Raw genomic sequence first — 27,614 nt, forward strand, 5'->3', positions numbered from 1 at the left:
AGCATCTCATGTCTGTGCTGCTGAATGGTCCTTTCCCCCCAGGACTTCCCTTTGTATGTGTTTGCTTTGGTGCATATGGGCAAGATGACAACAGACATAAGAATTACCCAGTTTCAGGCTCTGAGAAAACAGACCATGCTCAGAAATACCTTGACACCAGCTCAATTCAATGTAAGCCGAGGCAAACACTGGTTTGTTTTTGCAGCACTTACTGCTTTGATAAAAGGCTTCCTTCTACTTGAAGCACTCCTGCCCTCTTAGCCCAGAGCTCTGATTTCCCCTTCCAGCCCTTGGCCAGTGAGCCAGCATTCCAGAGGGATGCATTTTCATTGGTTTCAGCACTTGAATCCCTTGGCTTGGAGGAGTGTGTGATGCACAATGGAGCATGTGCAGCTCTGGGGTCATGTTTTCCTTTCCATTCCGAGCGTAGAAGCTAACAAAGCTGATGGATGGAGATGCAGCCCAAACAGGAATGGCTACCTTGGAAAACAGCCCAAAAAGGAGGCATGGGGAGCACTGGATCCAAACACAAACCTCCCTCAGGTCCAGGAATGCTCACGTTCAGAGGTTTCCTTCTGGCCTGCTCTGAAGGGGATGAGTGACATCAAGACAGAGGTTCTAGCACTGGCCTGGGCTCCACATGCCCTGAGCTATTCCTCTGTGCTCAGTGCAGGCAGAAGCTGGGGTGGATTCCATATGGAGCATTGCAGAGGGCTGAGTTTGAGGGTGTTTGCCTGCCCTGGCACAGACACTGAGGATCATTCCAGCTTTTCCACTTGCAAGCTGAAGCAGGCAATGAGTTTGTCTCCATATGCAAAAAGCAAGGGAAGCCACCAAAGCCCTCTGAGCAGAGGTCTAAGTCTTCTTTTACTTGCATAGTTAAGAGGAACTGATCCAAAGCCCAGTGAAGTCAATGGAAAAGCTCCCATTGACATCAAGGCAACACAACCCCTGGACCTGCAATGAAATCCCACATGCAGAGCAATGGAAGTGGAGACTCCTCATGTGCTGGAAGCAGAAGGCCACAGAGAGAGGCAGATCAAGAAGTGGGCATGTTTCTGGGCAGAGTCTACATTAAACATGAGCACTGGTGACAAAACCTTAAGCCATTTGTTGCTAGATTCACCTAAAGAGCACAAGCAGAATTGAGATGGTTTTAATGCTGCTCCACTGCTTCTCTCCATTAAAACTTCCCTCTCTGCAGCTCTTCTGAGGCCAGGATGGTTTTACATCTACCCACTGTCTCCAGACACATTGCAGTGACTGTGGGGCTGCCTTTACCCACAGTAGCTGTGGTCCAAGGGAGCAGCATCAGAGCTGTTTTAGATGCTGAACCACCAACATCATTACTGTGCCTTCCCAAGCAGGTGAGCACATGTTTGGGTTCCATTAACTTCAAAGTTCAACATAGACTTAAGGGTTGTCCTTGAATCACAGCCTAACTCTGCAGTACCAACTATTGGCTGTCCTTCCCTGCCTTCTCCATGGAGGTACCTGTATTCCTACATCTACAGTCACTCCTAAACACACACATCTCTATCTCTGTAGAAAGCAGAGTGAGCAGAGTGAAATACATGTGGTAGGCATCAATTACAAAGCCTCTGGTTTAGCTAAACCTCCATTGGCTTTAAGGCTACAGAAAGGTTTAAATGGTTCATACTCTGATCACAACCTCTCATGAGGACACTGAGCAGAACCTTGTCCTAAACCCTAAGGAAATGAGGCTGATGGTGTTACTCACCTCGCTGTCTTCTGCGGGAGGAGGGGGAGGCTCTTTGATGATCTGGAAGGATCAAAGACAAACAGAACAGTAAATTCTTCCTTTGCTCTTTAGCACAATGCAAACATCACTGAAAGCAACCCCAAAGAGAACGAAAGCACCAGGAGCCACCAGTGAGCTCGGTCACAGGGCTCTGTGTGCTGCTGGTGTCAGGCAAGGGGGGAGACTGGAGGCATCCCAGGGCCCTGCCATGGAGACATCTCCCAGTTACAGCTCCAGCCTCACAGTGCTCATCAGGGAACCCTGCTCTGGGTGGGCTAACAGCAAACCCATTTACCCTTCATCTTCCAGCCTCCTGATCCCAGCAGGAGCCATAGTCACTGTTTCACCCAAACACCCACATGAAATCAGTGTCTCCTTCTGGCTGCTGCACAAACCCAGCCTCCAATAGCCTGAACAAAGACTGGAACCAGGATGGAGGGGAATGCCCTGGAGACATTGCAAAGCAGCAATAACCCCCCATCCCCAGACTCATAAGCTGGCAAAACAGACATATATATATGTACAGATCTTAGGCTCTCCCGGGGGTTGGAATAGAGCAAGCAGGGTGAGGTTTTACAGTGGTCCAGGATATTTTCCATAGAAACAAGTGAAGTTTCTATGGGCGTGAGGTTATTATTTCATGCAAACAGTTTGCATCGAGGGCTCAGCAGGCACTTGGCTATTTCCACAGCCCTCCACTCCAAGAGCAACAAAGAGCCTTCCAAAGGGAAAGCAGTTGCATACAGGCACGTCAAACGTCCCTCCCTTACACGAGATGCACCCCAATGCACAGCCACTGAACCCAGCCCAAACACCAGTGATTGCCCCACGAGTGGATCTTCCCCATTAGTTTTAAGTCCATCTGGATGAGCAGCTCTTTCTGTACACATCAGGCCATGAGGCAGATGCTGGCAGGGTGCTGAGTGCCTATGGAAATGGATGGCACTTATCAGCAGACCTCCTTTTGAACCCAACCCCTTCATTTAAACCCATTGGATGCTGAGAAACATCAGACGCCTGATCCAAAATACACCAACTGGAAGTGGCCTCATTTGCCTGTTCTGATGGAACATGATGGGTTCTCATTTGCATTGGCATGAAACCTCAGGGTGATCCATCCAACACATTTGGTCCAGCTAAGCATCCAAACACAACTTCTCAGCCAGAATCACTAAAAACTGGAGGTTCCAGGCTTGGAAATGAAGAGGTGGCTGTGTTTGTCATGGTTTTCATGCCTTCTCATAACATATGCACGCACATACACACAAAGCAAGTGATTTCATGAGCAGATCAAGCTTTCCCTGTTCTGGTTCAAGAGGGGAAAGGAAAATAAAAGAAGAAAGAAAATAAAAGAGATTCCTTCCATTTTTCAGTGCTATTCATTTCTAAGAGCAATGGAGCACCCTGGAGGCTGCCAACTTGGATGGGGTCGTTTGGACAGGTCCAAAGATGGGGAGAGGTTAGTCTCAAGTTGAGAAATGTATTTTCTGTCTCTCTGCCCAGGTCTGGAAAGGCTTTTAGTCTGCAAACAGCACAACCCCTCTCCTTCTCCCTTTGGATCCTTACAGCTCTATATGCACGGAGCCTTATTCTGCAGCACATGGGACCTTTGTGCCATCTCACACGAGTGAACAGGGTGTGAGAAAGGCCCCAGGGCCTCTCCCTTGCTCCATTTGCAGAGATAGGAACGACTCAGGTACAAGAAGGAAAAGGCCATTAAAGAGACCCCATTGAAGGGACCCCATTGAAGGGACCCCATTGAAGGGACCCCATTGCAGGTCCCAATGAGGACCAGTCAGCTCTGCCCACCGCACTTCATCCTGGGCAGCACCTCTCACCTTCCCCATTGCCACATGTGGATCTGTGGAATGCAATCCGCTGGGAACACCCCTGGCCAAGCAAAACGCTGGGCCCAGCTTAGCTTGGCAAGGCTGTTGTGTTTGTGCATGTGCACTTGCAAGTGTTTGGATAACCCCAGGCCAGTCCTGGGATGGCTGCTGCAACCGGAGCTCCTGGCCCTGTGTTTGAAAGGGGGAAGATGTGATCCTTCAGCAGCTCTGGTTGCTCACTGGGTGAGGAGCACCTGAGGGTTCCTATAGCATCACTGTGCTGTAGAGCCATAGAATGGAAAAGCCCTTTAAGCTCATCCAGTCCAACCCTTCCCCAGCACTGCCAAGGCCATCATTAACCCATGGCACTGAGGGTCTTGTCTACACTGTGTAGGGATGGTGACTGCACCACTGCCTACAATGGTGTTTGGCTTCCTGTGGGATGGAGAGGTGGCCATTGGCTTTCCTTGGCAGAGGAAGAAACCTGGAGAACCTTCACCAGCAGTTCAGGATGCTAAAGGAATTCTTTGCCTTTCCTCACCATGCCTGTGATGGACACAGGTCTCTGCTGGCTGTCCCACACTGGTGGCACAGAGAAGAGGATGCTTGTGATGGATAAGCAAGCAGAGGAACACTATCAGCCACCTCCTGCACGTTCCAAAGCACTGGAAAGGACTGGCTGGCTATTGGCCTGACATTTCTGTAGCCATTCAAGCAGAAGAGAGCACATGTTGAATCCAAATACTGCATATTCCAGGAATGTGTCTAGGATGTTTTCCATGCTGGAAGAGCAGAAAACTCCACCAGTTTACAGTGTCCAGCAAGCACATACTCGAGTAACTGTCCCTGGAGTTTAATATGATGAATAGGGGCAATATGTTTCTTGTCAGTGAAGTGCATCTGTTTGAAGATGGAACAGAGCATCATTTAAAATGAAGGCTGATGAGAAAACAGTCCAAAATCAGAAATAAAGGACTTACTTAGCCTCTAATCAGGACTAAAACTTGGGAAGGGAGCAGGAACTCAACTGAGCAGATGCTTTGTCCTCATTTACCTTCATTCTTCGGGAGAACACAGGATCTGTGTTTGTGTTATCCCAATAAACAGGGATTGGGGTTTTTTATAGCAGTAACTCCGACCCATCTGACTCATTCTTTTTCTTCCCCCCCCATATTTATAGCTCTGACCTCTGCTAAGTCCTGTGACAGATTCATACTTCAGTGATGAGCTGGGGAGAGAAACAATTGCTTTTTACTTGGTTTATGTCTGTTGTGTCTTCTAAGTCCCCATTAAAGCCTTGGGGGTTTAGTCTACACTTCAAGCAGGATCAAGTAATACAAGCAGGAGCCTGTCCCTGTTTCACCTGCAGTACAACACATTCTTCTTCCCAGCTGCACAAGCAAGAGGTCCATGGAATCCAACAGGAAAGCTAACTCATCCTTTGAAGTTAAGTGCTCTTGTCAGCCTGGAGCACATCCAGGAATGTCAATTTTAACTCATTAGAACTAGAAGAAGAGGCTGTTTCACCCTGAAGACTTGAAGCTGACAAGCACAAACCACATTCAATACATCACAGTGCATGTCAAAATCAGCCCTGTATTGAAGACACAGCATCACACAAGTAAAACCCTTCCATTGCACTAAGCTGGGACAGTGTGCATGGGGCCCACAGGGAATGCATCTGCAAAGGCCATTCCTTTTCCTAGGCTGCTTCACTGCCACAGGGCCAATGGGGATTTGCTCCAAGTGTCTGACCCACTTTCTTTGGAAACCCATGTGAATAACATTCATTTTCTGGACTATAGGAAAACATCATCACTGCTTTCTCCTACATGCAGAATTCCTGCTCTCATTCTCTCATTCCCAGTGAATTTCCTGGTAAAACTATGTCCTAAAGATCTATTTCTCCCGAGCTGGACTGAGCCAGCTTCCTTTGGAAGAGGTGAGAGGAGACCAGGTTAAAAACCAAAGGAAGATGTCATCTGTATTGAGTGAGTTACTTCCCATGCAGCATGAGAGCAAGGAACAACAGGGCCTCCTTCACATTAAGTATCTGTTGTGGTCTGGAACAAAGGGTGCTGAGCCTGGTCCAGATTCATGCAGTTGGCTTTTGGATCTGACCTTGAGGAAATGCATTAGCAAGTGAATTGGTTTGGGAACCTGTAGTCTAGGCCTATCCAAATGGTACCTTCCTGCCCTTCAGATGATCTCCATGGTGATGTTTCAGTTTAGACACCCCAGATGGAGAATTTGGCTTCAACTCTTTGGTAATGAGCCATCACACAGCATGTCAAAGCACCCCAGTTAATGCCTGGTGCTGCTCTATTAGCCCACTTCTCTACCTAGGCTGCTGTGGAGCTGATGGTGTTAGCCCAGGCAAAACACCTCTGCTATGCCATTACTGGGTTCCATGCCAGCCTGCTTAAAGACAGCCAGTTATAGAGCATGATATCCATATTTAACCCATTCTGATCCAACTGACAGGAGGCTAAGAGGAGCAGTGAGTTGTGTGGGGACTCTGGATGAGGAATGACACTGTCTTGGATCCTCTCACTGCCATTTATGTGCTGCAATTGCAAAGGCAGGTTATGCTCTTTCCACCGCTTTAAACCTACAGTAACAGTGCTACCACTTCCCAAACATGGGAAGTTCAGGTTGGATATAGGGCAGAACCTCTTCCTTGTGAGGATGGGAAGGGATTCTATGAAAATCATGTAACTGCAGGAAAACTGGGCCCTGTGCCCACAGGAGGGAATCGGGATACATGGACCTTTGTAAGTCATCTCCATCAAGCCAACAGGCACCATGTAATGTTATGGCTCTTCAGGGTTGCTGTAGAGCTGGTGCATTTCCTCCCCTCCTCTTCCTCTGGTTTAGCCATGGTTTCCATATGGTTTTAATATATATTTTCTGCATTTTCCCCCATCCAGCTCTCTGTTCCCAGGCAGAGCCAAGCAAATTGCTGGGTTCTTCCATGCTGCCTTCCAGAAAACAGCTTTGAGTTAAATATGGTGTTGGATGCTTCCATGCCAACACCTCTTGTACGTGCTTACCCCACCCCTGGGTTTAAAAAGCTGCAGTGTAAAAAGGAGTAAGCTGGTGCAGATACAGGCTGAGTGAGCCATTAACAATACCAGCTTTTTGTGCCTAAATGCTTTGTGTCCCACTCGCAGCTGCATATCCTTGTATCCTCTGCATTTTATCCCCTGGTTCCAGGCACAACATCATGCAAACCTCCCCTCGGGCAGGTTCAAGCCATTCCCCTTGGCCTGTCCCTACATCCCTTGTCCCAAGCCCCTCTCCAGGTTCCCTGTAGCCCCTTTAGGCACTGGAGCTGCTCTCAGGTCTCCCCTTCAGGACCCTTCTCTTGTCCAGGCTGCCCCAGCCCAGCTCTCTCAGCCTGGCTCCAGAGCAGAGCTGCTCCAGCCCTTGCAGCATCCCCATGGCCTCCTGTGGACCTGCTCCAACAGCTCCAGGTCCCTCTTGTGCTGCTGCCCCAGAGCTGGATCTGGGCTGCAGGGGTAGATGAGGCAGATCCTGCTCAGGTGCAAAGCACAACTCTGGGTCTGGCAACTCCGTGGCCATGGGTGATGTTTGCTCACTGTGTGCTGTATATTGGGACAGGGAAAGTGTCCCAGCACAGTCAGTCCTTCCAACTATTGTATTAACTATGCCTTCACTGCACATGCCAAACACTTTAACCAGCTCCATTTCCAAGCCAATCTAACAATGTGCCTGTAAAATCCATCTTCAGATAGTTTTGGAGGCTTATTATCTATTTGGCTTCCATTTACATTCAAATCTATTTGGGTTGCATCAATATTAAACCTAAACCTTATGTTGGCCTCCTACCCAGAACAATTTCATCCTTGGGCACCTAAAGAGCCTCTTGCACACACAGTTCTGACTATGATTGCTCAGATTGCAGGTTATGCTGTGTTCAGGAAGGAGGAGAAGCAAAATGCCCACAGGCATCAATGAGGCCAGGATGTGGCATCTGGTGTCTTGCAGATACGTTCTGCCCAGGGAAAGTGGGGTCACCCTGTTACAGATGGCTTTGTATTTGCCCTCTTTCTCCTGGGATAACAGTGTTGGGGATACCTGTTTGCTTTGCTTTCTGTTGGCTTTGGATAAACATCCTTGAATCCTTTAGGAAGGTCAGTGCTTGGCTCTTGGCTTTGTAATATCCCTCCAACAGGTACCAGGGGAAATTTGCCTGTGCTGGTACCAAGGCACAGCAAAGACCTTGTTATTGTTCTGATGCACTCAGCAACAATTGCATCTACTGTAAAACTGAGTGGTAAATTCCAACCTTCATCCCAGAATCCTTCTGAGACCAATAAACTTGGATACATTTGGAAACAGCATTCCTTCATGGATGCATGCCAAGGAGCAATTGGGCTCCAGCTGAATCTCCAGAGCAAGGCTATTGACTTCAGTCCATTTACTCCAGGGATGGAGCTGGCTTGGTGTCTTTCCTGAAGAAGTGCTGGATGATAATGATTCCCATTTAATGAAGAAGGATGCCAAAAGGAATTGCAGGGTTTAGAAATGTGCTTGTCACTCAGAAATGACTTTATACTGGGTAAGAAAAGAGTTTGTTGTGTTTTCTTCCTTTCCCCCTGCACACACTTATCTCTGAAGCATCTCTGGGTTTCAATCCCCACAGTGTCTCTGGGGCTGCGGTTTGATTACACTGTGCAAGCCCCTAATTCACTCTGTGCTTCTGACAACACTGCATTCCTTAATGGGCCATTCCCAAAGCAGCAAATTAGCCCTGCTCTGCCCTCCTTCTCCCTGCCCTAAGCCAAACAGGCTGGGTACTCCTCTATGGATGCCTTTAGGTTTTGCTCTTTGGGTAAGCAATACAACAGGGGGTATCTTAGTTGCTGATCTACTGCCAAACATCCCATCCCAGAGAGATGGAAGAGGCTTCCTACAGGCTCTGGAATTAAAACCCTTCCAGCATGTGTTGGACTCACATTTGGAACCTATCAGTCAGATGGGCCCCACTTGAAGACCTTACTAAGAGGGAATGTGGGAGGTAAAGGAGGAGAGAGGGTGAGGAAAAGCTTTTATCTACAACAGGGTTTCCAAGTACAGCATTTAAATCTGGAAGACATTAAGCTTATAAGGATTCCTGTGGACAAGGGGCTCCCTATCTCTGCTGCACTCACTTTGCTTATCTGTATTTCTCACACTTGAAGAACACTGTTCCCTGACCATCTTTATATCACTCCATATGCAGCCCTCTCCCTGGGCACAGCTCCATCCTCCCTTTGCTCCTGCTGCTTTTCGTTGGGTCTTTTTCTTATCAGCTTCATCTTCCTCCTATAACAGAACCTTCAAACAGCACCATCACCTTCAGCCTTTCCTCTCTGCCACCTCAGTTCTCCACCACATCCCACTGTAAGACACATCTCCATTGCCTCCTATGCAGATGTGCCAACAAAGACCTTGGCCCAGCTTCTCTGGGATGGTGCCACTCAGTTGAGACCAATGGCTCTGAGCCACCTCCCACACTGCTGATCCTTTGCCCGTATTTAGAACGCAGTTTTTTATTGTTCTGAATTAAAGAAATTCCATTTTTATGGAATTTCCATCCTATTTCTGGATAGGGAACATCTCAGCACAGAGGCTCATCCTCCAGTGTAGCTGCTCCTGCAGTTTGTGGCTTCAGAGCTCTCAGCAATGGACTGTAGCTTTGGTACAACATGGTGCAAATCTACAACCCTGCGTAAGCCATCTAAAACCAGGATTAATGGCAGTGACCCACACACTGGAACCAGTTTGGGCAGCTTTAAAAGAGGCATCTGGAACATTACACAGTCACCAAAACCAGGCTCCAGGTCTGCTGCTTTTGTGCATCCCTGATTCTTGTTCTGTATTGGCAGCACAAACATGACCCAAAGCAAAAGCAGAGCTTCACTGTGTCATCTCTTCCACAACCAATAATAAGACTAAAAGGCTCCCAACAAGGTCTGTATGTCAGCCACAGTGCTGGTTTATGGGTACAATCCAAAGGTCAGGCAAATGAAACAAGCACAATCAGTGCCAGCAATGGAAGAAACGCTGCCTTGTTCAGTGACCAGTCCTGTGCTCTTCCTTACTGGAAACCTTTGCCTGCTTCCCACTCGTCTCTTACACTCGGGCATCATTGAATCGCTGGTTTGTGCTAAGGGTTCCTGTCACTTACCACGGTGCAGCAAAGAGGCCAGAACCACCAGAGAAGAGCCAAGGCCAGCAGGAGGAAGAGGATCAACAAAGCAATGGCCAGGATGGTCCCATCTGACTGGAAGAGAAACACAGAGAGCGTGTGAGCAGCACTGACACAGAACTCCCCTCCATGCATCCCACACATCCTACTTCCAGGCAAGTACATGTCCAGAGGCCATGGCCATATTCCATTTATCCTTAAGGCCAAATGCAGTTTTCCTCCTTCCTCAGACATCCAAATGTGTCACCCACCTCCCATTGCAAAGAGACTGAGAGCTCAGGTTCACTGCCCAGTTACAGGTTTAGTCTTGATCTTCTGATCCTCACACTTCAGATCAAGATCACTGCAGCTCCTCAGAGTATGGTGAAGAGTGAAAGGAACAGATTGATAGGAGAGCTCACACCACAGTGTTTCATTGCAGTGCCAGAGGTCAGCAGTGGGTTTTCCTCTTCTGGGGCCAGTTGAGAGGATGAACAAAGCCTTGTTTTAGTTCTCATCCTGGCTCCTCTCCGAGATGCTCTTTTTGCACTGCAGAACTTGGCAGCAGCAGAGTGGGACTCGCTTCCTGCCTCCACACGCTGCCTGCATGTGTCCTCTATTGGACATCCCTTTTCCTGAGCACACTTGGTGCAAAACCTGCTCCAGGCACATCTGCAGGTGGACAAATCCATACCCAGCATTGATTTTGTTCTACCCTCTTTTAGCTCTTTGAACTCCCACTATGGCAACAGGAATAATGCCTTTGTTAAGGGCTTCCCAAATCCACCAGCCATCCCTTGCTGCTACTTCCAGCAGTCACCACTGCAGCACACACTCTGCAGGCATTAGCTGGTGTGGGTGACAGCAATGCACACTGGGCTCAAAGCACTAAAGGCTGATGTGGGGCAACTTCACACACCAAGTTGGTGCTATGCTGAGACTAAGAGGTGAGGGAGAAGAGTGAGTTGTACTTAGTACTAGTGGAAGCTGAGGCTGCTCAGTGCCCATTGCACTGCTGGCCCTGGGTCTTATATTATTGCTGTTACAACAAGAGGAAGGGTTATGTTTAGCAGAGAGTGGGCTCTAGTTCTTGGTGCCTTCAGCTACCAAAGGTGTCCTGACTTCAGCAGTGGGATGAAACTGCTTTTTAAACTCATCATTAATAATAATGACGATATCATATTGTGACCATGGAAGTGGTGGATTAATCCCTTGCTTTGCTTGTTGCAGCTTTTGCTTTACCTGTTAAACTCCCTTTATCTCCATCCATGAATTTTCTTGTTTTCACCCTTCAGATTCTCTCCCCCATAGAATCATATAATGATTTGGGTTGGAAAGGACCTGAAGATCATCTAGTTCCAATCCCTTTCCATGGGCAGGGACACCTCACACTAAACCATGGCACCCAAGCCTGGCCTTGAACACTACCAGGGATGCAGCATTTACCACTTCCTTAGGTAACCCATTCCAGTGCCTCAGCACCATCACAGTAAAGAACTTCCTTATCTCCAGCCTGAGCTTCCCCTGTTTCAGTTTAAACCCATCACCCCTTGTCCTATCCCTACAGTGAGTGGTTGTGTGGGATTAAACCACAAGACAAGGAAGCCAAGAGACAAAGTCATCACATACTTCCAGCCAGCTGAGCTTTGTCATAGTGGAGATGCTGGCATCTGATCCCCCTTATATAAACAGGAGGCTGTCTCCAAACCTTAACAACACTCATTCCAGCCATTCCCCTGTTCTGTTGGGGTTGCTGCCAGTGGTCACATAGCCCAAGCCAAACAACACCCTAAATTACACTCAGGACAGCCCTATCTTACTTTAGCTGGGTAATATGTAAGTTAGTGGGGAGCAGGATTAAAGTGCTGTCTGCAGCCCCTGATTTACAGTCACAGCAGCTTTACCAGAAGCCACTCACTAATCCCCAGTCGGGGCTATGCAGTCAGCAAAGCCTTCGAGGGACAAATCATAGTGGCCATGCATGGGGAGGGTACAAGTGAGCTGGATGTTTACATGGAATATCACCCTGCCCTGAGCTAGAGCTTCATCTGCATTCCAGCATCCCATAAAACCAATGCTCTGCCCAATGCATCTCCGTTGCTAACCTGGTTCTATCTTCTTGCTTGCTTTCTTTTGCCCTTCCTGGGGGCAAAGGCTGCACATCCCATGCGATTCCACAATCAATGCTTTTTCCCATTGCCAGACAGCTCAACTCCATCTTTAACCTCACCTTCACCCCTGCATGAGATCAGGGAGTTGAGCTTTGCTCTGATGATGCTTCCTGATGCACCAGCATGTGGAGTGTCACTGTTCAGCTTCTGACAGTCCTTGGGATGCTGGGGGGCTGCCATCCCTGAAGCTTCCCACATTCCAGGAAGCAGAAAGCCAAGGGAAACGAGGAGCCCCTCAAAGCACAACAGACACCCACAGTCCAGGCAAGTGGATTCCAAAGGGCCTGGATTTTAGAGCTCCAAAAGTGTTTTAGTTTATGTAGGACTCCTTGAAACAAAGCAGAACCCCAAAACCCCATCCAGCGCCCAAGCAGTGAGGTCTAATTCAGAGCTGACAGATACTGAAGTAGCACCACTTAATGCATCCAGGATAAACAGCATTGGTAGTGAAGCCTGTGCTATAGCTTTCCAAGCAATCAACAAATGTAGCTGCATCTCTGGTTGGATGTAGGAACTGGATTTGAACTCTGGCTGCTTGGCTGCATTGCAAACCCAGTTTCATAGGCTGGAGGCATCAGAGGAGTAGGCGCTGCCATGAAGCACAGGCAAAAGAAGGTTCCTTAACAGTGATTAAAGCAATAGCAAAGGAACGGATATTTCACCTCCTATAACCTAGGAACATTCATTCCATCCCCAGCAGGAGGCCTATCAGGAATAACTTTTCTCTAAGAGCTCTATCCCAGGTCTTGCTTCATATGAGCAAAACACAGGAAAATATGCCTGCAATTTGCTGACAATACCCAAATGGCAGTGAGCAAAGAGAACTCGAACCAAAGATTAACTAATAGAGCTAATCCCCTCCTTTAAAGGCATAAGGAAGTCGTTGTATGGTTTGGAATATAACCCCTCCTGTAAGCTCTGTTTCCACACAATCTGGTCCTTGCTGAACAAGCAGCAAGATCAAGGGACACAAAAGACTTTTCTCCTCTTCTGCATCAGCCTTAGTAGAGAGCAGCAGGCTGCTGGTAACCCGTGTCCTACAACACAGCCTTTCACTTGCTCTGTATAAAGCACAATGAGCCTTTGCTGGGCAGGGAGTACAGCAGCCCATGGACAGATTTGCTGGTGAAACTACTCTGGCTTCCCAAAGCACACAGAAGTAAAGCAGCATCCCAGCCATTCCAAGAACAGATCAGTCTGCTCACAGATGGATAAAGCTGCATACACTGAAGCACAAAGGACTGCTCTGAACTCAGAGTTCATCATTTGATGCTTTATTCCTAATAGACATGACTTAAAATAAGCAGCATCTTCAGCAATACCATGAATTAGAAATGGTTTCATCATCCTGGATGGAACGCAGCAATTCCCTGCTACCAGCCATAAACCAGCTACTGCAGTGCAGACCCCATCTTTTGGTCCACACTGGTGTCCAGACAAAGGCTGTGACTGGGACAGCCACACACCTTCCACAGCAGCAGCACATTGCTGTAGAGGAGCCAGACTAGCTAACAAAGCCCACAGACATGCTTCTTATGCAGATACAGACACCTCCAGACCAGTGGCTGCTGGTCCTGTTCTGGTCTGCATCCTACACCATGGTGTGTACTGGAGACTCAAGAGCTTTGCCATGTTATGGCACACACTGCATACAGAATGTCCTATTAGCACACTCCCAAGCTCACCTTTCAAATGGAGAAACAGCTCCTTTGCACACCAGGCCTCCACAATACCCAATCCCAGTGTAAAATACCTGCTGTTAAGTCCCACCATCCTACAGGATCATTGTGGGTACATGAATCAAACCTTACACAGTGTGTGCTGGAGATGATGACGGAGCTGGAGATGAAGCTCAGACCATCGTTCATGCTGACTTGAAGAGCTGCTTCCCTGAAAAACAGCCAGACCACAAGGAATAAGTCAGGAACAGGTTGAAGTGAGGTGACAGAGACTCATTCTCCCACTGCAAAGTAAAACACATACATGCCAACTTCTCGCAGCACAGGCGCTGGGCACAGTAAGTAGGTATCTTCCACTACAAAGGGCTTCTCATCTGGAAAACAGAGATACTGGGTTTTATTACTAGATCAGCAATACAGACCTTCAAGACCAAGCTTAGTTAATGCTTTCCCTCACTCTTGATGCATAGATAGGTTCAAGCACTGTGTAAGAGGCAAAGGAAGAAGCTGTTCCCTGTGAGGGTGCTGAGGCGCTGGCACAGGGTGCCCAGAGAAGCTGTGGCTGCCCCATCCCTGGCAGTGCTCAAGGCCAGGTTGGACACAGGGGCTTGGAGCAGCTGATACAGTGGACGGGGTCCCTGGGGTTGGAACTGGATGAGCTTTAAGGTCCCTTCCAACCCAGCTCTAAGGTAAGAACACAGTCATTTCCATTAAACACTGTGGGCAGATGTATTTAGCACAGGGTATTCCTTTACCAACCCCATGCCATCTGGATTACTTCCTCATTAATTGAGAGGCAGACAGACAAGAGGCATTTAAAGCACACGATGGAAGGATACAATGCACATCCCTCACTTCCCACAGCCAGCAGCACAGGCACTGGATTGATGCTGAGCTTGCACCCCATAGACACTCTGTTTTGCAATGGAGTTACCCAACCAAACCAGCAGCTTTCCCCACCTTGCACAAGCAGTGGTGCTGAATCTGGCCCTGGATCTCTTCTCACCCTGATTTAAGAAGATACCATTCAGTCCCCTCAATTTATGGCATTGTCTCAACACACACATGCCAAGAGAATGAAGACTGATGTCTTATGTTCTCCTTCACTAACACTGGCAGCAAAGGCCACAGCATTCTCCATGCCAGCATCCACTAAAACAGTAGGTTTGAATTCACCAGGCTGCCTACTTCGATGCCATGAGCTTTCTGTTTCTCTTTCTGTCTATTCCCACCCCCAGCTTCCATGGAAGTTGTGCCTCCCTGCCCAGTTTATCAGAGCCGGGTCCCAGGAGGAAGCTCATGGCTACAGGGAGAGATGATTTTGCTTGCAGAATGCTTGTGTTTCACCACAAAAATGAGAGATCCTTTTCCTTTGCTCCAAACAAAGGAGGATCCATTTGGTTTGCATAAGTCCAGCTGTCTGACTCCTTCCTGGAAAACTTAGGGAACCCAAACAACACTCCTCATGTGCTGTTACATCTGTATCTGCAGGATGTGCTTGTGAAATGCTGCTTCTCTTTGCTACAGAAGGAGCTCTCTGCAGTCTGATGCAGGAAAAGATGGGTCTGGATGCTCCCAAACTCCAGATCCTCTGCCAGGATGGGAATTCTGTGGCTTGGCCTCTGCTCAGCTGACAACACGAGTGGAAAAGCTATGGAAGGCTGGGAGGGGAGTGCTCCACTCCATGTCTCTGCTACCCAGGAAGTGATTCCTGCTGGGTAACCAGGAAGAAATCCCACTGTGTATGTCTATATCCATTGGCAATGGATATATTGGCAATGTCTATACCCATTGGTAATGGATATAGTGGCAATGTCTGCTATAGACAGGGTGCCCAAGTCTGGAGCACAGCTCAGACACCAGTCATGGGCAGAGCTTGGGCATCTTACTTGCTTGATGCAGCCCATATACTGCGAGTGTGAGCAGCACATCAAAGGAGATGCACTGTGTGCAGTTCTGGTTTCCCCAACATAAAGACATGGAGCTGTTGGGGCAAGTGCAGAGGAGGCCATGAGGATGCTCAGGGGCTGGAGCAGCTCCTGTATGGAGCCAGGCTGAGAACATTGGGGCTGGAGAAGAGAAGCTGTGAGGAGACCTCAGAGCAGCTTCCAGTGTCTGAAGGGGCTACAAGGATGCAGGAGAGGGGCTCTGCATCAGGGGCTGTAGGGATAGGACAAGGGGTGATGGGTTCAGACTGAAACAGGGGAAGTTCAGGTTGGAAATAGGGAAGAAACAGAAAAAAACCACACAAAAATCCATCTGTTTTCTGTGGGTCCCCTTTCAACAAGGTCCTTGCTCCCGCTTGCATTCCTGTAACTCACTACCCAGCATTCCTGCACCTTTAACAACTATCTGTAGCCTGCAAAATCTATTATTCCAGCATCAGGGAATAGTTTCTTTCGCCATTAGCAGGGTGTAACCTTTTGGCAAGCCAGCACTTGGAGTACTTCCCAACCATAATAATAAAAGCCTCAATATATGCATTAAGTTTTAACACAGAAGAACAAACCCCAATGAAGAGAGGTGCAATACCCCACAGAAGGTGACCAGGACAGTGGGACTTTCTTTTAGCCATATATCCAAGCTATTTAACAGCCTTTTCTTTGGTTACTGGTTCACCCCAGAACCAAGTGGCACGCTGAGAACTGACTGTAAAGATCCTTACAAGGGGATGGGAGGAAGCACAGTGTCTTCTCACAGTGCTGATTGTTGGACCCACCATATCAGCAATAGTTTAGTCCCAAAGAGGATGCAAAAGCTGTTTGTCAAACTGCCCATCTCTTAGACTAACATCTTCCTTCTGTTATCCCTCTCTTTGTGATTTCAATTCAACTAAAGTATATCTCAGGCAATGCTTTGAGGATGTCTTCTGCATTGGAGAAGACTCTGCTCCATCAAACCAGTGCACACTCAGAATCATCGAATCAAAGAGCCTGAATGCTTCTGTCACCCAAGATGAGACAAAACACCTCTATAATCCTCTGCACCAGCTACCAAAGCCCAACCTCTGTTCATCCTCGTCACTCCCTATGACAGCTCTGCAAGCAAAGTTTTCATTTCCAACCATTTTGTGGGGACATAGGAATGTAGGAAGACAGTGGAACACTCTCTGAGCTAAAGCAACTGCAAGACCGACCCGTAAATAAGAGCTGTTTTGTTAATGCTGTAATGAAAACCACATTGAGATCATGTTGTAATTGCTCTGCTTTGTGTAGGGACGCATGAGCTTTGAATGCCAGAGCCATTGAGAGCACAGTTAGGGGATGGGGGAAGAGCAGATCTGCACATAGCAATGATATCTCATTCATAGCAATCTCCAGATGGAGAGGAGGGATCTGGAAGGATCCTCTTTCTCTGATGGGTTCAATAGGAATCCTGCTTTAAAAGCTCTTTAACCTGCAGTTCTTGATGGTGAGGAGAGCATTTGAGGGAAGCAATGCTGTTTCTTCTGTGGTCATATTCTCTGTCAAGCAATGACTTGGGCCACCCTTCAAACCATGATGCCAAGCCCACCTTGGTGTATGTTTTCACCTAGGAGAAATAGAAGCATTCATTGTGCCCTTCCTAAAGGCCACACTCCTCCCCAGGACACCTGATGGGGTTTGTATGCAGTGATGAGCATCCTCCAGTACCATAGGGGAAAGAGGGCAAAGCTACTATAAGAAAGTAAAAGGAAAGGATTGAGGGGAGGGTTAAAGTGATGCGATCAATGGGGGATTAAATATTGAACTGCAAAGTAAACCATTCCTATGCTAAGAGTGAGCAGGCTGTGAGACTGTGAAAGAGGTATCACCAGGGAAGTGCTGTGCTGCCAGGAAAAAGACAGGGAGAACAGAGCAAGGCTTTGAAAACACAAGGCATCTGTGGGGCAGTTTTGGGAGTCCTGCTCCCACTGCCTTTGCCCCATTGCTCCTGGTACTCAATGCTGACAAAAGGAATCAGGCAACTTCGTGCAGAGGCTCAGATTGGGCCGAGTGGCCAAAGCATTCCCTGGAGCACAAAGCTCTAACCCCACCTTTGCTGTGGAGCTGCTTCCCCACCAACCCTTAGAACAGAGCCCGTCTCTATGCCCAGAACTATCCCTGCTGGCTCCCGCACAGCCTGAGCAGACAAAGCCATTTGAGCACCACAAAGCAGTCGTAAATCACTGCACTGGGTAATGGCTTTTAACTCTGTGCAGCCTGAAAGCAATCCTCCCAGGTCCTGTGCTGGCAGAAACACACTGCTCTTGTACATGCATCTGGTTACAGCTCTGCTCAGCCAAGTGTTCCTCATGGCTTCTACAGATGTTTTACCCCATAGCGTTACGAGTGATGCTCTCTTCTTCACCTGCCACTTCTCCCTGCCAAGAATCCCAATAAAACCCTATTAGCTCATGCCCTTGACCTCAGCAAGTCCTTGCTGTGCTGGTTGACATCTCATCTGGGATAATGGAGGGCTTCAGGATCTGTTGGCTCAGTGTTATCTGTAACAATAACTCCCTCCCTGATACAATCAGTGGCTGAGAGGTTCCAAGCAAACAAAACCAGCTGAGCAAGCCAATCCCCACATGGTTTCCACTAAGCTCTCGTTCAAGTTAACTCTTAGGGTAAGCTGCTTGCAGCTCCAGTGCAAGCAGAGAGCACAGGCTGGATCTGCAGGTAAAGCAAAGGCACATTCTCACATAGGGCAGCTTAAGAGAGCTGTTCCCACCCGGAGAGACCTGGGTTTGAGAGCACAGGGGAGCAAATGTTGAGTTGCCTCAACCAGGGGATGGTTTGAACTCAGAAACTCAGTTTGTGGCCTCCTGCTTCCAGGTCACTGCATAGGGAACAGCCTGGAGCTGAGCAAAACGGATCAGTGCCAAGGAGAATGAGCTCACTTCAATGCATCAATGCAGGATGCAATGGATGCACCAGGTCAGAGGGCAGGAAGCATTTGGCCTTCTTGCTTTCCAGTCATTTTGTGGATACAGGAAGACAGCTTCAACTAAAAAGCACCTATGGGTTGCACTAAAAGAAGCTGATCCTTCCTAAAAGCTACTATGAGACAATGGGGAGAGACGCCACAATAAATCACAGCCAGACAAGCATCACAAAGCAAGGAAAGAGTCTTCCTCCTCAGCACCACCAGGTCACAGTGTTTGGGAGTGAGGTAACCCTCGCAAACAGCTCCTCCCATTGGCAGCACTGGATGCTTTTGTGTCTCCATAGACTGAGGAATGGAAAGCTGATGGATGACATTCTTAACTGTGGATGTTTCCAGGAATCAATGGTTTCCTGCAGAGCCAGCTCGGAGGAAGCGGAGCTGAGGAGGAATTGGGATGCAAGAGCATCTTTAGCCTCAGGTAACAGAGGAACCTTTCACACCAGTGACAAGGGAGCAAGAAGTGGTCTCTTGAGGAGAAAGTGGACCAGGAAAACAAGTGCTGAAAAGCGTTTACATAGGAGAGAAATGAAGGAAAACACTCATCACCTCCCTCCCTCACAAAGCAGGAGGAGGAGCTACTTTCACCTTCCATTCAGGCTCAGTGCATAGGGGCCATAATAAGGACAATTATTGGGTGGATACGAAGGCAGAAATGAATGAAGTGTCTGCAGGCAGCTCACTTGGAGCAGTTCTCCCATCTGGGAAGCAGGAGCAGAAGCGTTTGCTCCATGTGGCTTCAGACTTTGGACAAAATCAGCTTCTAAATATCCAAACAGCCATTTCATTCCCATTGGAACCTTCCTTCCAGGTAGAGGTTTCCTATGGGAGACGTTATAACAAGTGTGATCCAAACAGAACTTTGGATCCAGACTCTGGTTCAACACCTCAGTGTGGCCATGATCCAGATTTAAGGAGTTCTGGCCACGTGTCAGGTTTGGGTCTGATTTTATGGAGCCACAAGCACAGGCAGCTTAGGGACAGGCTTCCTGCTTAGGGACAACACTGTTGGCAATTCCAGAACCAAACTGCTGCAGAGGAGCCCAATGTAACAGTGACAGGATAAACCACACACATCCACTGTCCTATACCGGCCCTGAACGCTCAGTGGCATTCCTCACAGGACAAACAGCCTTAGCAAACCGCTGCCTGCTCCAAAGAGCAAGTTACACAGATGCTCAAAGCATGAGCAAGTCCAACACTGAGCAGTTTGACTTCCACACTTTAACTGCTTCATGCATTTATTTCATTGTCAGAAGCATCAGGACCACCTCCAAAGTGATCAGGCAGCTTCAGAATAGGTTCTGTTTTAGACAAGATGAATTCTGCTGTCACAGTGGCGTTAGGTGTGAGTTATGCTATCTGGTTTCCTATGTGGGTTTGCAAAGGTGCCAGATGAGAACAATAGGATTGTTAGTTCTTCCAGCTAAATACACCTCACAGAGGGAGCAGACACTCGGGGTCTAATTTGCTTCTCTTACTTTGGTTCCTCCGTAGAGGAATCTTCTTTCCAAGCTGCCTCTACAGAAGCACATCAGTGCCTTAACCACTGCTCCACTATAGCTTCCAGCAGCAGTGTTTAATCAAGCTGCATGAGCAGACCTGCTAAATACCACAAAATATAGGTAACCATTGAATCATGGAATGGTTTGGGTTGGAAGGAACCTTAAAGCTCAGCTCAGTCTCCCCTCGGGCAGGTTCAAGCCATTCCCCTTGGCCTGTCCCTACATCCCTTGTCCCAAGCCGCATTCCAGGTTTCCTGCAGCCCCTTTAGGCACTGGAGCTGCTCTCAGGTCTCCCCTTGAGGACCCTTCTCTTCTCCAGCCCAGCTCTGTCACCCTGGCTCAAGAGCAGAGCTGCTCCATCCCAACAGGCCTGACCTCACTGGTACTTAACCCAACAGGACACTCAGAGATGCTCTTTACAGCCAAGATTCTCATCATCTGTATTTTGTCCCCTCCACTGCTCAAGCTCATCTGGTCACATCCTTGCTGCAGTCACAGCGCACACCACTGCTATTGCTCCTCATCCCATACAATTATACCCTTCACAGTCAACAAGGATCCAGAACACTTTACAAGCACAGGATCAGACAAGCCATAAACCCAAAGCACTCACTGAGGGTAAGGGTGTCGTTGATCCTGAAGCTGCAGAGCACCCTGTCAACGTTGCGGGCATGCCGAAATCCATTTCCTCTCACAACCACCTGGAACGACTCTGGAGCAGGAGAGACAGTGGGTTATTGATCCATGGTGAGGCAAAGGATGGTCATGTAGACAAGGTGTCTATGCCATCAGTTTTCACTTGGTCTCCTCAGGTAAAATATGCAGTTTCATAAGTTTTAAGTTTAACCATAGTAAAGAATGGACCTTCCACTCCCTCCCTGCCCAAATTCAACCTTTAGGAACAGGCATTAACACACAACAGAAGCATTTTGACTAAGAATTTAAGTGAGAACACTGAGCTTCCCCCTCCCCAGGCTGGCGTTTTAAATAGGAATGTTTGGGTGAAGAAAGGTAAAAGCATCTTCCCACAGTGAGGAAAACAATCTCCCAGTGACAGATCACCTGGAGAAGTTCAAGGGCAGCTTTAGGTAACTCAAACTGGGAGCACTTCCCATGAGTTTGGCCGCATCCTGCTCTGTGAGCCTGTACCATCACCAGGACTCCTTGATGGGACTCATTTCCATACAGTTACAGGGGATTTCATTCCATCAGCTTCCAGGTCTCGGGACAAACCAGGGTGTGAGCATTTCCCTAAGTCTTCCTTTGCTTCTTCTCCACATCAGCTGCACAAGGTCTAATGCAGAAGGCATTGAGGATGGTCCCCTATACCTGAGCACTGAACTGTGTGGTCCTTGCTGGAACAAGCATCACTGAGCAATGAGATCACCTCCTCACAAGTCTGACAGCTCTGTGCTATCCCTTGTTATCCCAGCTCCTTGAACCTAACACTAGGGAGGGTTTACAAGCTTCCTACCACCAGCAGCAGTTCAGACTGCTCACAAGGAAGCATCACTTTCAGAGGCTGAAGCAGGGCCACAGACCCAGACAAGTTCTGGCCGTGGACACAAGGACTCCAACCCAGCGAAGGAAGCAGCCCCCACAATTCCTGTTGTGGGAATTCCTATCTAGGAGAGGCACTCAGCTAACCCCCACTGATGTTTGGCTGTGGTTTGAACACACAACGTTTCACCTCCCAAGACAACACAGGAGCAACCACAGTGCATCAAACACAGCCCTTGGTCTGATGGTTCCCAGGAGCAAGAAGGAACCAAGTTTCTGCAGGCTCAAAGCTTTCCCTTTGCACTTCACAGCCCCCATCATCCTTCATCTCCCTGAAGGACTCGCACACTGTACTTGTCAAGGAACCAGCTCTGCTCTGGAATCTGGGATCCCCTCCAGGTCCCACTCCTTTACAGCCAAGTTGCAAATCATCCCAGCACTCCCAGCCAGGGAAGCTGCTGCAGCCTCACAGGCCCATTGTGTGAGAGCAGTTGGGAAGGACGGGGGGAGACGAGCTCTGTTCTGGAGTGTGGGGGCTGATGAATGCCTAAGAGAAATCACAGGAGCCTCAACTGCTGGGGAATGAGTTCAAGTGCAGTGGAAAAGCAGGATGTCTGATTAACCACGGGGATCCTGTCTCTGCTTGAGACCGAAATGAGCAGATGCAGCACGGTCTGAATGAGACAGACTGGAGTGCCTGAAATACACTGAGCAAAACTGTCTAATTCAAGCCTTTTCACCGAGAAAAGCAATGGATTTAGCACCAGTTAATGGGCTCCTTTTGCACTCGCCAGCAATTGGAGATACTTGGAATATTGTGTGCAGTTCTAGTGTCCTCAACATAAAAAAGACGTGGAACTGTTGGAACAAGTCCAGAGGGGCTGGAGCACCTCCTGTATGAAGACAGGCTGAGAATATTGGGGCTGTTCAGCCTGGAGAAGAGAAGCTGCATGGAGACCTCAGAGCAGCTTCCAGTGTCTGAAAGGGGACAATAAGGATGCTGGGGATGGACTCTTCATTAGGGACTGTAGTGACAGGACAAGGGGTAAAGGGTTAAAACTTAAACAGGGGAGGTTTAGATTGGATCTAAGGAAGAAATTCTTTACTGTGAGGGTGCTGAGGCACTGGAATGGGTTGCCCAGGGAGGTTGTGAACGCTCCATCCCTGGCAGTGTTCAAGGCCAGGCTGGACAGAGCCTTGGGTGCCATGGTTTAGTGTGAGGTGTCCCTGCCCATGGCAGGGGGTTGGAACTGGATGATCTGAAGGTCCTTTCCAACCCACACTATTCTATAGACCCAAAGTGTGTTTTAGGCAACACAGAATCATAGAATAGTTAGTATGTTAACAGTTAACAGTTAATAGAATAGTTAATAGTTGACACGACCAATAGGGCTCAGCTGATACTTACCCCCTGCACATATGCTGGAAGGTTCTGCTGCCAGGATTTCTATACAGGATTTCTTCAGAATCTAAAAGACAGGCAACGTGTCAGGAAGTCTCTTGGACGTGTTCTATAGAAGCACACAGCAAAGCCTGAGCACTTGGTCTCATGCAACTGCTGAACTCAACATTGCACATTAAAACATCCTGGGAATGGCTGCATAGCCACTTCCCACCCCTCAGTACAGGGGCTCCAACTTCATCAGGTGTTAACCTGACCTATGAGAGCATACCTGAGTGCATCCTCAAAGGTTTCAAATCAGGGTGTATGCTCAATTGCTCTTTACTTAAGCCAAACTCAAACTAAGCAGTATGTCTTTGTAGGGTTGGCACTGCCCTTAACCATGTCACCTGTAGACAGTGATTTGTACTTCAGCATCAGGCCTGGCATGCTGCTTGCAGGCATTCTGGAGCTGGGTACTCTCTATTCCCACATGGTGCTAGAATACCTCAAGCTGTTTGCATGCAGCAGCCTTTCCCTGGATTGAACACCAAGTCCAGTTCCTCACTGTTCCCAGTCAGCAGACTGGTGCCAGTGTCTATAAGCCCCTGTGAGAGCAACAACCAAGAGCTGTGATGTTCAGTGCTGAGCAGCCCCCAGACGAGGCAATGGTAAGCAAGATTTAGGTCAGCTCACAGAGGCAAGTAAATGTCAGCCAAGCATCATGACACAAATCCAACACCAAAAGTATTTTCCCAACTTTAAATTGAAACATCTGTAAGGAAAGAACTGCAACCAACAGCATCAATTCTGTAAGGAAAAGATAATCTCTGCTTTGTCCTCAATCACAGCTCTTGAATCGATCAGACTCTGATACCTGATTGCAGACGGTGCAGGCAGAGCAGTGATTTAGTTATTTTCTACTTCTAAACAAGAGTTTGATTCACTCAGAAGCAGGGTGGGGAGAGATGGAAGCAGTACCAAGGGACTGAAGGAAGCAGGGCTGCTGGAGCCGCTGGCAGCCTCACAAGCGAGGAGGGAGGATCTGCAGGAACAAGGTTATACAGGAACTGTCAAGTGGAAAAAGAGAGAAAGTCAACAGCTGAGAACAGAACTGACAAGCACCAGAAGGATTGGGAAGGCAGAAGAAGAGTAAAGAGGGCTGCAAGAGCACTTCCAAAGCACCCGTCTGTAGTTACCCATCCCTCCATCTCCTGTCAGTTCTCTGCTTCCCTCCCCATTCCTCATTCCAGGTTCTGCTCCTATGAAATTCCAGCATTATTCAACCCAAGGGCCAGGACTAATGAGCACAACCAGGACTTGAGGGTTTTCCTCTCCACTGAAAAACATCTCCTTTCAGAAGAGAAGCTTTTCACATTCCCCCCAGTTCTCCCTTAGATTCTGTTCCCCTCTCCCTCAGCACCCGTAAACATGTTAATAGTGATTTCTTCTTCCTCATGTCACAATGAAATGGAAGAGAAGCAGTCAAATGAGACCAAATGCATGAATAACACAATCAGTAATTCCATTCTTTGAAAAACCAAGCACAACCTGACGTGATTGAGTTTGAAATTCATGGCTTGTGTTCAGCCCTTTGCACACACTCGTGCTGTAAGTCAGTTTGGACACAGGGTGCAATAGCAGGTGGCTCAGATGGTGCAGAGCTCCCTTCCAGCCCAACCCAATCCGTTTCCATGACTATGGAAATGCTTTTTACAGTGCTCACTGCAATATTTAGTTTGCTTTAGAATAAGCTTCCAATGCTCCAGCCATTGGAGCACCCACCCTAAGGTGAAAATCAGGCAACAGCATCTATTGCACAAGAATCCCTTTGTGTCTCCTCCTCATCACAAACACACTCAGAAAGGACTTCAATGCATTCAGCAATGATGATTTCATCACTTCTCTTATTTCCCAGGGGCTGCACAGCCTTGTGTGAGCTAAAGATGCACTTCATTCAGTGCAGCCTGGCTCCCCATGAAAGGCAAACAACACTCAGGAGTGAGGATGCAATCCCATAGCTGAGCACTGCTCCAAGAGGACACAAGGGAGAACAGACTCCACATCCTCACTTCCATAGGGAGAGGCACAACAGCTCTGATTCACACAGGAACTAACTGCAGCTTGCTTTGGCACCCAGGCAGAAAGGCATCACTCTTGGTGAGGAAGCATCCTGTTGTCCTGAGCAGCGCACGCTTAGTGAGGAGCTCAGATTCCCAAATCCATCTCCTGGATGCTGGAAGCTCCCACCTGGAATTCTGCTCCACAAGCATGCAGACAATTACCTCACACAGCAGCTGCCTATTTCTTATACAGTTTTTCTCCACCAAATCTGGGAATTCTGATTAGCCAACAGGATGCTGAAGTTTAATAGAAGGTCATTGCCCCATCACTGTTAGTGTGAGTGACCCACAGGCTGAGGCTGGGTACTCATTATCACGCCTGGTTAATTACTGCATAACTGGCTCTTACCAGTTACAAACAGGACTTGTTTATGAAGCATTTCCTGCCCAATGATATCTGCATGAGCTCAGCAAGATAAATCTATTTAAGTCCTTTTTAAAGATGCATTTAGGGTAAAGAAGAAGTTCTGATCCTAAGCTGCTTAAAGTAATGAGAAACACTATAGGGTTAAGGCTGGGGGTTCATCCCGTGCATGAGATGGGTAAGGGAAGAGGCTGGGGTTGGTGACTTGCTCTTCACTTGCATCCCTTCCCCTTGACTTCCCCAACTGCCTGACAGGAGGATGGAGCCAGGAGGGGCTGGGCTCTGCTCCCAAGGAACAAGGGATGGGAGGCTGTGCACCTATTTGATGATCTAAGTCCATTTAGATCTCGTGCCTAAGCCCATTCAGTCAGTTAATGCCCACAGAGAGGACATTTGGGCTCAAAGCTCCCGTTATTGGGACTATTGATAAACTCGACCTGGAAGTAGCAACATTAGTACAGACAAAGGTGAGTTTCTTTAACACATGTAAGTGATTTATTAGCAGTCAGCAGGTCCTTGTGAACACAGGAAACTGTGCAAGCCAGACCAACACACAAACACCACATACTTACAGAGTCTATGATGCCCTGAAGGGCTTCAAAGCCATCATTCACTGGGAAGACGTGATCTCTGCTGTCGGCAATTCTGGCCAGCTGACACCATGGGGAAAGAGAAGCAAAGAGAAAGGCAAAGAATGAGGTGAATGAGGCAGCAGGCAGCAAAGTGAGACCTCTCCAGACTCAGCCACTTGCAAGTGAAAACCCCACATACTCCAAGTATCTGTGCTGGTGCTTTATAGCTTTGTCAGGCATTGAAAAGCTTCTCTGTAGCCTGATTGAGTTTAGAAAGCTCTGTAGCAGGCATCAGAAAAGGCTTCTTTTAGCTTTGAAGACAAAGTGGGTTTCACTGATGGTCCCCAACCAGAACTATTCCAGAACTATTCCAGCACTTAGGGGCTGTACAAGTGTCTCACTCATGCTAGAAAAGCAATGCCAACCATTACACTTGGTGTGAACACAATTCATGGACATATCAGCATTCATATGGTAAATTTAGAAGTCAGGCTATCAAATAGGAAACCACTAAAACATTAATGTCACCAATAAAGCTGTTTGCTTTTTATAGCATAGTTTTCCCAGGAAAGAAAAGCTGGACTGAAACTGAAGTGTTCTATGGCAACATCTCAAGGTGATGGGGAAAAACCAGTCCCCAAACCCTCCCCTCCTGCCTACAGCTCCAGCCAGGCTCATTTGCTGCTCTCTGGTTGTCTTTACCTCTGCTTTTCTCACTGTTAGCAAGAGTCGCAGTGACATGCAGAGGGACAGTCCTCCACATAGGGATACATAAAGGGGCTTAAACCCAACAGCCAGACCAAGAGACCTCACACTGTCAAACAGACCACTCAAGGATGTGCTTGAGGAGCACTGAACGTGTTCAACACACAGCTTTGCCAGGGACCTCTGGAAACAGGAGGCATCATTTACCTGGGTCTCATTGAAGTCTTTCACACCGACACAATACACTGTTGCTCCCAGGTCTCGTGACCGGTTAGCCTGAAACAAGGAAAGGCAGGATGATATGGATGCAAATGGGATGGATGCAGGTTTCTGACAGGTCTTCATCATGTGTTTGTAAAACAAAGGTTAAAGCTACTTCACTGCTAGGCAGATGAAGGTGCATTTACCATTCAGAAAGCAACTGTTGTAAATGCTCTTGCCTGCATGAGCATGAAGTCATTCAATCACATTCCATTAGAACAGGAGCACCTACACCAAAACCCCATTCCCAGGAATGATAGCAGCAAGTCAGGTTACCTCACAACACTGTCGTAGTTCAAGTAGTTCAATAGCAATGTGCTCTGTGAGAAAACCATCATTCCAGTTTTACACCGAGCATCTAAACCCCAAACAACTGAAGCAACTCCCAGTGTAAGAGCCAAGTCCAGGGTCTCTGTTCTATTAGCTCCTCTCCAAACCATCCCCATCTAAGGAGGACCAAGGTGATGTTTTGGCTTCCCTTCATTTTTGCCTTCCAAGCAGCAAGCCTGGACATTTCTCTGGCTAAGAACATGTAAGACACTCACCTCCCTCTCAGAGTAGAAGAACAGGTCTTCATGGAGCTCTCCATCTGTCAGTGCAATGATGACACTTGCAGTTCTGTAACCTAAAGACACAAACTTCCTTAGCTCCTTGGGTTTGA

The 27,614-nt window shown here is 48.0% G+C and overlaps 1 protein-coding gene across 1 annotated transcript in view; it reads right to left on the minus strand.

Moving 5' to 3' along the window:
* Positions 1-27,614, minus strand: part of ANTXR1 (ANTXR cell adhesion molecule 1) — a 61,977-nt gene that overhangs the window by 21,354 nt on the left and 13,009 nt on the right. Inside the window, exons 6-14 of the mRNA XM_034070433.1 lie at positions 27,499-27,578; positions 26,900-26,968; positions 25,988-26,068; positions 22,956-23,016; positions 20,661-20,759; positions 13,942-14,011; positions 13,770-13,848; positions 9,788-9,883; positions 1,742-1,783 (exon numbers count right to left, since the gene is read on the minus strand). Coding sequence (XP_033926324.1) covers positions 1,742-1,783; positions 9,788-9,883; positions 13,770-13,848; positions 13,942-14,011; positions 20,661-20,759; positions 22,956-23,016; positions 25,988-26,068; positions 26,900-26,968; positions 27,499-27,578 — 677 coding nt within the window. The remainder of the gene's footprint in view (positions 1-1,741; positions 1,784-9,787; positions 9,884-13,769; positions 13,849-13,941; positions 14,012-20,660; positions 20,760-22,955; positions 23,017-25,987; positions 26,069-26,899; positions 26,969-27,498; positions 27,579-27,614) is intronic.

Source organism: Melopsittacus undulatus, chromosome 18 (assembly GCF_012275295.1).
Source record: "Melopsittacus undulatus isolate bMelUnd1 chromosome 18, bMelUnd1.mat.Z, whole genome shotgun sequence".
NCBI lineage: Eukaryota > Metazoa > Chordata > Aves > Psittaciformes > Psittaculidae > Melopsittacus > Melopsittacus undulatus.